Source organism: Condylura cristata, unplaced genomic scaffold (genome assembly GCF_000260355.1).
Source record: "Condylura cristata isolate star-nosed mole 26May11 unplaced genomic scaffold, ConCri1.0 scaffold00003, whole genome shotgun sequence".
Classification (NCBI taxonomy): Eukaryota; Metazoa; Chordata; class Mammalia; order Eulipotyphla; family Talpidae; genus Condylura; species Condylura cristata.
This window is the reverse complement of record NW_004567104.1, coordinates 6,146,211-6,158,184: the sequence shown is the minus strand read 5'-3', so window position 1 is coordinate 6,158,184 and position 11,974 is coordinate 6,146,211. Positions and strand designations below refer to the sequence as shown.

At 37.2% G+C, this 11,974-nt stretch overlaps 1 protein-coding gene across 1 annotated transcript in view; it reads right to left on the bottom strand.

The window, feature by feature from the left end:
* Window positions 1–1,370: 1,370 nt before the first annotated feature.
* The window catches only part of LOC105854121, a 34,358-nt gene continuing 23,754 nt past the window's right edge, over window positions 1,371–11,974 (bottom strand). The window contains exons 5-6 of the mRNA XM_012730193.1: window positions 10,823–10,965; window positions 1,371–1,572 (exon numbers count right to left, since the gene is read on the bottom strand). Coding sequence (XP_012585647.1) covers window positions 1,371–1,572; window positions 10,823–10,965 — 345 coding nt within the window. The remainder of the gene's footprint in view (window positions 1,573–10,822; window positions 10,966–11,974) is intronic.

Genomic DNA, 11,974 nt, shown 5'->3' with positions numbered 1-11,974 from the left:
GGTGATCCACACGGCACAGAAGCTGCTCCTGTCTCACCAGCTGCTCCCCTCAGCAGCATATTTTAGTCAATTTTGCTCCCCACTCTGTCTCTGGTGAATCTGCTGAACCCCCCTTCCCTCCTGCCCTGCTGCACCTCTAGTCTACACCCCAGCTCTTGTATCCAAAAATAAATTTTAAAAATCATAAAATATTTTTAACTTGTAACTACACCTCAGATCAATAAATTCAGCTTTTCTAGCCACTTCAGAAGCTCTACTGTATATGCCATCTTAATTTAATTCTCCTGTTTCCCCTGAAGGGACCATTACTTATACTTTAATATTAATCACTTTGTGTGTGTGTGTTTATGTTTCTCCATCTTTTGAGGGTATATATCTGAACATTATTATCTTACCCATTTATTATTATTTTATTCACACTTACAAGTATTTCATTGGTTATAATGACATTTACCAGCAAATTAAAAACACCATGCAAGTTGGGCAAGAATGACAGACAGTGGAAGGAAGAGAACACCTCAATATTAGTAGGTATAGAGGTGCTCATTTCCTGCTTTTTGAACAAGGGTCCTCTATTTGTGTTTTATATTGCTCACAAATCTATAGCCAGCTCTAAAGCTTCTACTGTTATAGATGGTTTCCCTCTATCTAATAAAAAATTTTAATGAAACATTCAGTCAAATGAAATCATATTAAATTAGAGGCCTACAAGGGTGAGAGATCATGGATGTTGTGGTGGTAGGACATTTGTGGGGACTATACCTGTGGTGGTAGGATATTTGTGGGGAATATGGCAAATCTAATATTATACAAAAGTGAACAGCAATGTAAGAAAATAACAAAGTTTCATTAATAAAAATATTAAATAAAATAGGTGCCTAAGATTTATACAGCAGTTATAAATTAAATTAAAAAATATTAAATCTCTATAAAATGGCAAAAAAAAATCAGTTCCTTAGAGGAGATTAAGAACATAAAGTGTGTGTGTGTGTGTGTTTTATGTGAAAGAATTGGGGCATAGGCCAGAAGTGTTTGGGGTGGGTAAGAGGATTCACCAGAGACAGAGTGGGGAACAGAACAGGTGGACTGACTGACATTCATTACTGAAAGGAGCAGTAGTTGAGACAGGAGAGGTTTGTTATGCCATATGTGGGTCAGCTCCCTGGTCGGGGATCAAACTCAGGCCATAGTGGTGACAGTGCTGGAATTTAAACCCTAGGACACCAAAGAGGCACTTAAAAGCATGAATACTCAACACGTAGTGGCATGATAAATGTTTGCTGAGTGAAATTTAAGTAAATGGGAATAACTATAAAAAAAAAACTAAATAGTATTCAAAGTATAAAAGATGACTTAGTACATTCAGGGCCTTACCTTTTACGGTAATTTTGATGAAACTCACAAGGGTTCCTTTTGAGCACAAGGGATTCCAATGGAGTACAGTGTAAACTGGAGAGCCCAGTCAATGTCTCAATGTGGTTTTCAGCCAAGGACAAATGCTGTATCTGAGGTATCTTTGGCAATTGCTTGAAAGATGTAAGGTGGTTTTTGTTCATAATTAAAATTCTGCAGCTAGATATAAAATATAAACATGTCAAGTTTGCCTCATCTAGACTATAAATTCTCAAAAGAATGACAATTATGTTTGCTACAAATCCATTTGTTAAAAAAGAGAAATCTCTATATGAAAATACAACAAAAATTGGTGATTTATGAGACTGTAAGCTTACTAAGCACAGGACTCTGTTTACTTTTCCTGTGTATACACTCAGAACTTAGTATATTATTTGATCCATGGTGAGATACCACCTCACACCAGTGAGAATATCACATATTAAAAAGCTAGCAACAATAAGTGTTGGTGAGGTTGTGGAGAATAAAAGGAACTCTCCTACACTGCTGGTGGGAATGCAAACTGGTACAACCACTATGGAAAGCTGTGTGGAAGTTTCTCAAACTTCTAAAAATGGAATTTCCATCTAACCCAGCAATCCTACTTCTAGATATCTACCCAAAGGACACAAAAACATTGATTCAAATGGACACCTGCACCTCTATGTTTATTGCTGTTCTATTTACAATCGGGAAGATGTGAAATCAACCCAAATGCCCATAAATAGATGACTAGATTCAAAAGATGTGGTACATATACACATAAACCCATGCCTTTTGCAGCAATATAGATGAAGCTGAAAGGGATCATGCTTACTGAAATAAGCCAAAAATAAAAAGGAAAATACCTGATGGTTTCACTCATAGCAGGAGTGTAAAGAATCAGCCAAAAAAAAAAAAAAAGAAAAGAAAATTACTATATTTACTTCAATATAGTAATTGAAGTAAAAACAAACAACAACTATGAGCCAGAGACATTCTATAGGGGAAGAAAGGGGAACAGCATCAAAACTGGGAAGAGCACACAGGACTATGGTGATGGGGTGATGGCACATGGGTGAAGTGATGGTGGGAAGTCCATGGGGGTTACAGCCAAGATGAAAATGTACAAAATAATTATTCAAAATAAAAAATAATACATCCTGAATAAGAGTGAATGATTGCTTATTATATCAGCAATGTAAAAATTCATACAAAAATACTGTAATATGAGGAGTCCATAAAAGTGGCAGCAGGGTGAAGATACTGGACTCATATCCTCTAAATACAACTAAATGTCAAAAAAAAATTAAAAATCCTAAGGGGAAAAAAGAGACAAAGCACACTTTAGGAGTAATAGTCTGAATGAAATAGGAATAATAGTCTGACTGAAAGGTCTAGGAAAAACTTTAAGTGAACTGTTTATAATAGGCAGTTTAACCTAGAATTGCTGGTGCAAAACCCAGCACCCCGTACCTGTTGAATAATGTAAATGCCAAGGCCACGCACTCCTAAGGCTCAAGACTGCATGGGTTTAGGGCGCATGTGAGTTGGCACTCAGGACAGAGCATGCACTGTTGGAGAACTGCAGAGTGGAGGTGCAGAATGAGGACTACTGGATTGAACCTGATGCTCGCAGTATAGAGCCGTTGGTGTCTGAATTGTCAGTGAGATGTGGGTTATAGCACTTTGGTCTCCACATTGACGAGGCTACTGCCCAAACCCCAGGCTGAGACTGAGGGAGTCTAACACCTGCCATGACCCCCACTCACCCACGCAAAAACAAAAATAAAAGGAGCACATGAACAAACTAAAGCTCAAGCACTTGTAAATAATAGGAGCAATAGGAGGATATGATTCAGTGATGGAAATAAAGCAAACCTCTTTTGACCTGTGACCACATATCAATCCATCCCCAGTACTATATCTAGTGCTTAAAAACCACTTAGAGTAGAAGTGGACATGAGGCTGTAAGAAACATTAAGACCTAGATACTAACCTAGAGGAGAGGGAGGAACCCTGCCACACAACTCGGCACCCACAGTCATGAAGTTGGAATTCCTGAATTGACTGGAGTTGATCTTTGTTACCCTATGGCCCCAATTACCTTTCATACCTCCTCCTTCTCCCCAGAACCATGTCTCAGATTATTTCAACAGGTGCAAAGGCCACATTTTGAAATATATCCTTATTAAAAACCCACACACCCAAAAAAATAAAAATGAAGAGACCACAAAAATACACAATGAAGTCAGATGGAAAAAATACCTGACAGGAGCTTCAAGGAAACAAAAGTTATAGAACATGACAGAAGAGTTCAAGAAATAGTTCTAACGATATTTATGGAACAAATGAAAAAAAAGATCAATTGATGTAGCCTATAAAATTCAATATTTGGAATTATGACTAAAAACAAGATTTATCATTCTAAACCAGATGGGAAGAGAACAAACCACCTCAATGTAATATAGTATATAGTGTATACTTTTGAAATGTAATATGTCACATTTCAGAAGTAAATATACTAATTGATGATGAAAAACTAAAAAAACTTTAAACTTTAGATTTGGAACAAGACAAGGATGCCCACTGTCACCACTTCCGTTTAGTTAAATATTAAATATTTTGCTTAAAACAAACAAACACTGGAAATAAAGAGAATCCAAATCAGAAGTGAATCTATGTTTATTTACAAATGATGTATTATACATAGGAAATCCTAAAGGGAAATCCCAATTAATGAAAAGAGCAAAGTGGCAGTTTACAAAATCAGCATACAAAAATTCATAGCCTTTTTATATAAAAATAATGAGAAACAAAAGAAATTAAGAACATAACTCCATTTATAATTACTTCTCCAAGAATCAAACTGAAGTAAAAACGTATACAAATAGAAACACATGTTACTAAAAGAATAGTGACTGAAAGAGATGGAAGCTTATCTAATGCTCATGGATGGGAGAATCAATATAATCAAAATTAAATTCAGCATAATTGATATTTAAGTTTAATGCAAGCTATCTTTTAATTGAAAAAATACTGAAATTTATATTATACCACGAAATAGGAGCAAAAGTAACCCTGAGAAAAAAGGAGAGAAGTGGAGGGAGGTCTCAAGTTACCTGACTACACATGTTAAAGCAACAATACTAAAAACAACATGATATCGGCACAAAAATAGGTACATGAATCAATGAAATCGAGTATAAAGTCCAAGATAAAATTAACAAAACACCAGCACTCAATCTATGGTAAAACAGCTACAACCATGAAGTGAGGAAAGAAAAGTCTCCTAAATAAATGGTGCTGAGAAAACTGGAAAGCTACAAATGAAAGAATGAAATTGATCATTTGATTATTCAGTAACCTCATACAAAACAATAAACACCAGATGGATCAAAGTCTTTGATTTAAGACCTACAACACTAAAACACAAAAAGAACATTGTCATTATGATCCATGGTATCTGTGATAAGATTAGTTTTGGTGACTTGAGACATATGGCATGGGAACTAAAGACAAAAATAAACCATTGGAATTAGCTAAAGTTAAAAAAGTTTCTATAAAAGAAGCTTCTATAAGATGATTAAAAAGATACTGTATTTTATGGAAAATGTCTACACCACATGCAACTGATAAGGAATTAATATCCAGGATATATATTAAGTACTTGTAAAAGTTTTTAAAGATTTATTTATATATGTATACAGAACTGGGGTACAGGCCAGAGGTACAGGGGCAGTGAGAGGATTTGCCAGAGACAGTGCAGAGCAGAACAAGCCGACTGAAGAAGTACACTCCTGAAGGGAGCAGAGGGTGGGACAGGAGAGGTCTGCTATGGTACGTGGGTCACCTCCAGGGCGAGGATCAAACTCATGCTGAAGTGCTTTAGCTTCTTAGTGCTGCGCTTTAGCACACTACTCCACCAGGGAGGGCCCAATATTTGTAAAATTTCACAATAAAATTAGCAACAACCCAATTAATAAATGGGCAGCAGATCTAAATAACCATTTTGACAAAGGATAGCTAAAAGGCACAAGATGAAAAAGGTCCCTCCCCCCTTCCAGGAAAGAAGATGGAGGTTAAAACCACAATGAGTTTGCTTGTCTACTGCCCATAAGAATAACACATATTGAAAGATCTCCAATAACTACTGATAAGGATGTAGAGAAAAAGGAAACCTACACTATTTATTGGAATGTAAACAGGCACAACCATTATGTAATGTCATCTGGATTGTCTTTTAAAAACTCAAAATGGTAAGAATGTATGGCCCAGTAATCCCATTCTCTGACATATAGCCAATGAATACAAAATTCTTGGTGCAAAAGTTCATATGGTGCACAATGGCCATAGCCATGTTACTTAAAATAGCATGGACACGGAGCAGCCTAAAGGTCCAAACACTTTCATAAACCAATGGACATCAACAAACATCCTGAGGTTTCTGAGGTTAAGAAGGGGAGCAGAAAGGGCCAAGGAATTGAGAGGAGCTGAGACCATGGGAACTTGGGGAACAGGAAAGGCTGAGACACTAAACAGTGATTTTAAACAATAGAGGACCAGAAGGAACAAAACAGCTCCCAGGAAAACAGAAATGTTGCTGAAATGTTGTTGTGCTAGCCACCATCTAGAGGAACATTCAGGTACAGGATAATTAGGGAACAGAAAAGCCACCACCACCACAAATATCCCCGACCTCCTAGTACTTAATCAGTAGCTGGCACACTGGGCAACGGGCAGTCTGACAGTATGTAGTCATAGACAGGACTAGAGAAAATGGGCATCCTCCCGTTGACCCCCTCCTGTTGTCAGGAGTTCTTTCTCTTACTTTAATAAATCCACACATACTTGCTCTCACATTTGGTGTGGCAGCTGTTACTCTTCAACTGGTGCACACACCTGGACCTATGAGCATATACTCTCTTAACATAACTTTTGGGGTCTGACTCCCAGGCCCAAGCCCAATTCAGGATGATGTTCGTCATCCTCATAAGCTTCTCTACAGTAACAGCGCCTCTTTCCTGAGTTGGATTAGAGTCAACCAGTTCTACCTCATTTCAACTGCCTCTTCTACTGCTTTCTTTTAGGTTTTTCTGGTAGTGAATTTTTCAGAATGAAAGCCATTTTCAGGAAAGTTTCTTTTAATTTCAATGATTAGATGACCTTTTCTCATGGTATGGTAATGAACATGTCTTCCTTAGACACACACATGTTATCTCCATGTTTGTCAATCTGACCTGGATGAGCGATAATTACCAGGGTTTGGCTGTCAAAAAGTCACAGTGCTTCAACCAGCTGTATGTCCACACACATACAAAGTCTCCTCACATGCAAATCAACATGGTCCTCCTGTTCTACAATGGTAAGCTTTCCTGGCTTCAGTCCTGGTTCTTGGTCTCCTTTACCTGGAATGCTGTCGCCTTGTCATGCTTCTGTCAGTATGAACTTCTAGAATCTTGTCTTTTAAACTGCCTTCCGTCCATTGCAGCTTTTACATTTATCTTTAGGATTGATCTAGTGCCCCTTCACCTTGGCATTCCATGCACAGAGACTGAATTTGCTACATCATTCCAGGTCCTATTTGAAGAACTCTTATTTGCATTCTAGTACCTTGCTAATTGGGACAGCACTTTACTGCTTCTTTTTTACAATTCCAGCCTTCACATTTGTCACAAACCACATTTTCCCACAGAGCTAGTTTTCTTACTGCATTATCATATGAATCTAAATTTGCTGACAATGGATGCATGACATCTTTACCACTCCTTTCTTTCTGCAGGGAACCAAGCCCACTACCTGTGCTACCTTTGTTAATGGCTCATTCTCCTCTGTCATAAAAATCCTTTTTCTTTCCATAAGAGATCATTTCATAAGCTTGAGAAATCTATTTAAGCTTCTGTCATTCATTTGGAGGTACTTCAAGGCCAATTTCCTCTAAGTCTTTTTCTGTTCTTCTTGGGTGGCATTTGGGTTTGACTGCCAAAACATCATAGTAAGTGGTTTATTCTCTATTTTCCATTTTCACTGACCACTCAGTCAGTGAGCAGGCTGAGGAATGAATATATTGAATGTGTACAATTTGTGCAGCTGCTTCTCCTCCTGACTGAATAAATTTTCCTACAGATAATGCTTCACAATATTTTGTTGCCTTAAAATGAAAATTATGTGAGACTTTGCAAATATAAAATAAAAGATTCAAAATTTATCACTGACACTTTGCTTTAAGGAAAAAAAAAAAAAAACCTTCCTATATGTTGGCATTTAATATGCTAAGGAAAGACAGGGCTAATTATTTATGGGTCTCAGACTTTGCAAGGACACATGAAAAATACTAATTGTTAACATCAAGGTGATGTTACACAGAAAGATTGCTATATCAGAAAAATAAGGCCAGTTTGAATCCATCCAGATTTCATTATAATTTTTCACATCTATCATTTTCATTGTTCTTGTTTCCTTCCAACTCCTCTCCATATGGATATTTTACAAACTGCTAATCATCCTTTCAATGACTTTTGAGTTTGATTCTTTTCCAGGTTACGCATACTCTGTTGGAGCATGTTAGTGCTGTAACAATTTCTAATGAAAACCAAGCCCAAACAGTTCCTGTCACTCTTCCCTCTCCATTATCTGAAATCTATCCTTTCCTCATCTGTCAGTCATTCTCTCCTGTTTCAATGGATAGTCATCCAATGCTCAGGTTTTCAGACACACCCCATCACTTGCACCACTGCCTAAGTCAGTAAAATGATGTTAGGGAAGCAGAGGAGCAAACCAAGTGTGGTTTTCCCCTGGGCTTGAAGGGAAGGAGGTTATGAATATACATGCACCAGAATTTTTTTCTCCCTTGATGCATTGATTTGACAGTTGTGAAGTTTGAATAGCAATTGTATAATTTTACATTGCATATCCCACTTCTAAAGAAAGAAAGGCCAAAAGAACACAACTAGAGAATACTGAAACTAGCATCTCTTAGTGACAGCAGCGTTAATCTTTCCTTCCTTCCTTCCTTTTTTTTTAAATTTATTGCTTATTTCACAGTCATAAACTGACCTCTGTCATCCAGCTACTAGACTTGGAAAGTGATAGGGAAAATATGGAACTCAAATAACTGTAGGGACACCATAAAGGTTATAGGATTTTTCAAGCAGATGGGGATGAAGGGACACGCTCCTGCACTTCAGAAGTAATATCTGGGGTTAGGATAAATAAGTCAAAATTATGAGCTTTGTCCAATCAGCACTGGTGCTCTTCTTGCGGTCCTGGCCATCCCCACACCCAAAGCCCTCATGGCTTCCACAGCACGTACACCCTCCTTCATCTTGCCAAAGACCATGTGCTTCCGCCAAGCAGCCCACCTTGGCAGTGCAGGTGAAAAACTGGGAGCCACATGTGTTGGGTCCAGCATCTGCTGTTGATAAGATTCCAGGGCCTGTATGCTCAAGATGAAATTCTCATCATCAAATCTTCTCTCCATAGAGGGATTTGCTTCCAGTGCCATTGTGGCGTGCGGTCACCACCTTGGCACACAGATCCTGGAATGATTCTGTGGCCAGTGGAGCCTTTATAGCCAATACCTTTCTCCCCATTGGTCATGGCACAAAAGTTTTCTGCTGTCTTTGGCAAACAGTGCCAAGACCACCTGGCCCAAGGGCTTGTGCCGACAGGGATGTGGAAGACAACATGGGCCTCGCCATGGCTGTGCCATGCGGTGGGTCTTACAGTGGCAGTATCTTCAAAGCCTTCTTTCTCTTTTCCATGCAGTGGCAAAGATTTAGAAGTTGATTAATATGAAGTCACATTTAGATACTCTCAGATAATGATCTTGTTCAATATTTCTAAAATGTGCAATATGTACATTTTAAATGAAATTTGGCTGTATATCTATTTTAATGTGGTTTAGGAAAATAATTATAAAAATATTTAAATAATTTTTGGAAATATAGAGTAGTAATATAAGTAGGTTTTTTTTTTTTTTAAGATTTTATTTATTCATACAGAACTGGGGTACAGGCCAGAGATGCGGAGGGTGAGAGGATTCACCAAAGACAGAGCAGGGAGCAGAGCAGGCAGATCGACGAAGTACACTGCTGAGGGGAGCAGCCGGCAGGTCAGAAGAGGTCTGCCGCGCCATGTGGATCTCCTCTGGGGCAGGCGGGAATCGAACTCATGCCGAAGTGGCTTTAGCTTCTTAGTGCTGTGCTTTAAGCCGCTGCGCCACCAGGGAGGGCCCATAAGTAGGTATTTTATATAAATATAATAGAATGTACTATTTGATTAATAAACTTTGTCCTACTGATATGTATGTAAAAAAAGACATGAATGAACTAAATAAAACAAAAATTATGCCTTTGGGCTACAAAACAATAGTAGTTATCAGCAGGGAAAGTGGAAGATGGGTAAGTAAATCAGGTAAAAGGGATCAATTTTATAGGGCTGGATGGGATTAGACTTTTAGTGGTGAACACATAAATATAAGGTAGTGTAAGTAGACAGTGACATATAATGAACACTTAAATTTTATATAAAATTATAAATTAATAGTTACTTCAATTAAAATTTTTTGAAATAGACTTAAATTAAAAATTAAGAAACATAAGTAAATTCAGCTCCTACCCAAATCTGTTGAAAGTTTCTAAGGAGTTTGTAAAACAATGATGGTGGGACTATCTGGGTACATTGCATGTCATGAGACGTCTGCTGTGTGCCCGACAGTCTCCCTCTCCTGTGCAGTGACAATCTCCTTTGTTGTGCTGTCTCAGTCCAGGCTCTGAGTTCTAAGATTAACCCTTCCTTCCTGTGGCTGCTTGACTTCCTTCATCTCCTAATTTTCTCCTGAAGACACAGTTTACCCCTCTAAAAATTACCAAAGGTCACTCCTCATGCCTGCTATGCCTGAGAAGCAGATGGCAACTCTCTACAAAACAGGTTCTCATACAATCCTGAGCAAGCACACAACATCTTTAATAGCAGCAATTTGGGGAAGACCAAAGACCTCATGGTGTGTGTGTGTGTGTGTGTGTGTGTGTATTTATGTATATATACATAACTATATGTATACATATATTACAGTTTGTTTCTGTCACATCAGATTTCCAATCCCTACCCCTTCATTAAAATGTGACCTGGACACCAAGACTCTTGTCAACTACCTGAAAAATCTTTCTAGTTAACAACACAAGGGACATACAAATTATTTTGCCAATATGATTCCATGATTACAACTTAATCCTTAAAAATCAATTATAAAATTAAGTTGGGAAAAATAAACTTTTTTTTTCTTAATTGTGACATTTTGATATACAAAGATTTCTTCTTGCCTTACCCAGGCATCACTTAGTAGTAAGCATCAGCTTTTGAAACTGTTCACAATATGTGTACAGAATATTATCCAAATAGCCAGGATTTAGCTTTAACTTAGTAAATGGACACATTCAGGAACAGATACCTTGGTAATCTTATGGCACTTAAATCCACCAGTGAATTATCCACTAACCAGAGGGTTTTGACTCGAATTAGTCTTCTAAGAATTCTTTTAAAATTTTCAACTTGATAAGGGTCCCCCAAATCCTGAAATGACAGGTTCAAATTCTGAAGGACAAACACATAAAAAGAAAATCAAGTTTTGTCATCTTTTAAAAATAGTTATTAATCAAAAAGTTGTTGCCCATGTATTTTAAACAGGTAATTTTCACATTTTTTTAAATGCTGTACTCTAAAATACACATAGAAACACAGTTATGCAGCAGAAGTTCTCAGGGGAGGACAAAGATCCTGACTGTCCTATAATTATAATTATGCCCAGTGTTGGATGTGGAAGGGGGCTGGAGCCTAAAACAGATTCTGAAGCACTCTAGGAGTGAGGTGATGGCACTGTGTTCAGGAACTCCTGGTTTAAATTAGTTAGCTTTAGACCTTTTGGAAATATTCAGAATTATTTTTAAAATTTCAAAATAAGATACCATTATTTGACAAATGAAAACTATGATTTTGCTTTTAAGTGACAAAAAATACATTCCTAAAAGACATAGCATTATCTCAAATATAGTGGATATTTTATTTTCACTGTTGACATCAGTCAGTTTTGATGCAATGGAAATTAAAACCACTCTTGGTGGTAAGCAGCTCATATTTCTGTATTTAAAAAAATGGTCTATTAACCTCTTGAGTTTATTATGTCCCGTTTCCTATAGGTATAAGTGTAATATATCTCTTATGAATTTTAATAATTTCATTTATAATAAGCAATTCCTATTATAAGTATTTTAATAGTTGCCTAATTAATATTCCCAAAGTGGGAAAATCAGTTTATTTAACCATTTTCACAGTGAGATGAGACTGACAAAACAATGAAAGCAGAATTTACAGACGAAACTAACATTAGCACATAAAAAGTGCTCTATTCAAAGACCTATATTTAGATAGTACAAGATTTTCTATATCCTAGTCTTGCTTAAATGTTTAAATATGTACAGTATAATGACTCTGAAATAGGAAATATTAATTTCTTTTTTTTTTAAAGATTTATTTGTGCATACAGAACTGGGGTACAGGCCAGAGGCTCAGGGGCGGTGAGAGGCTTCACCAGAGACAGAGTGGG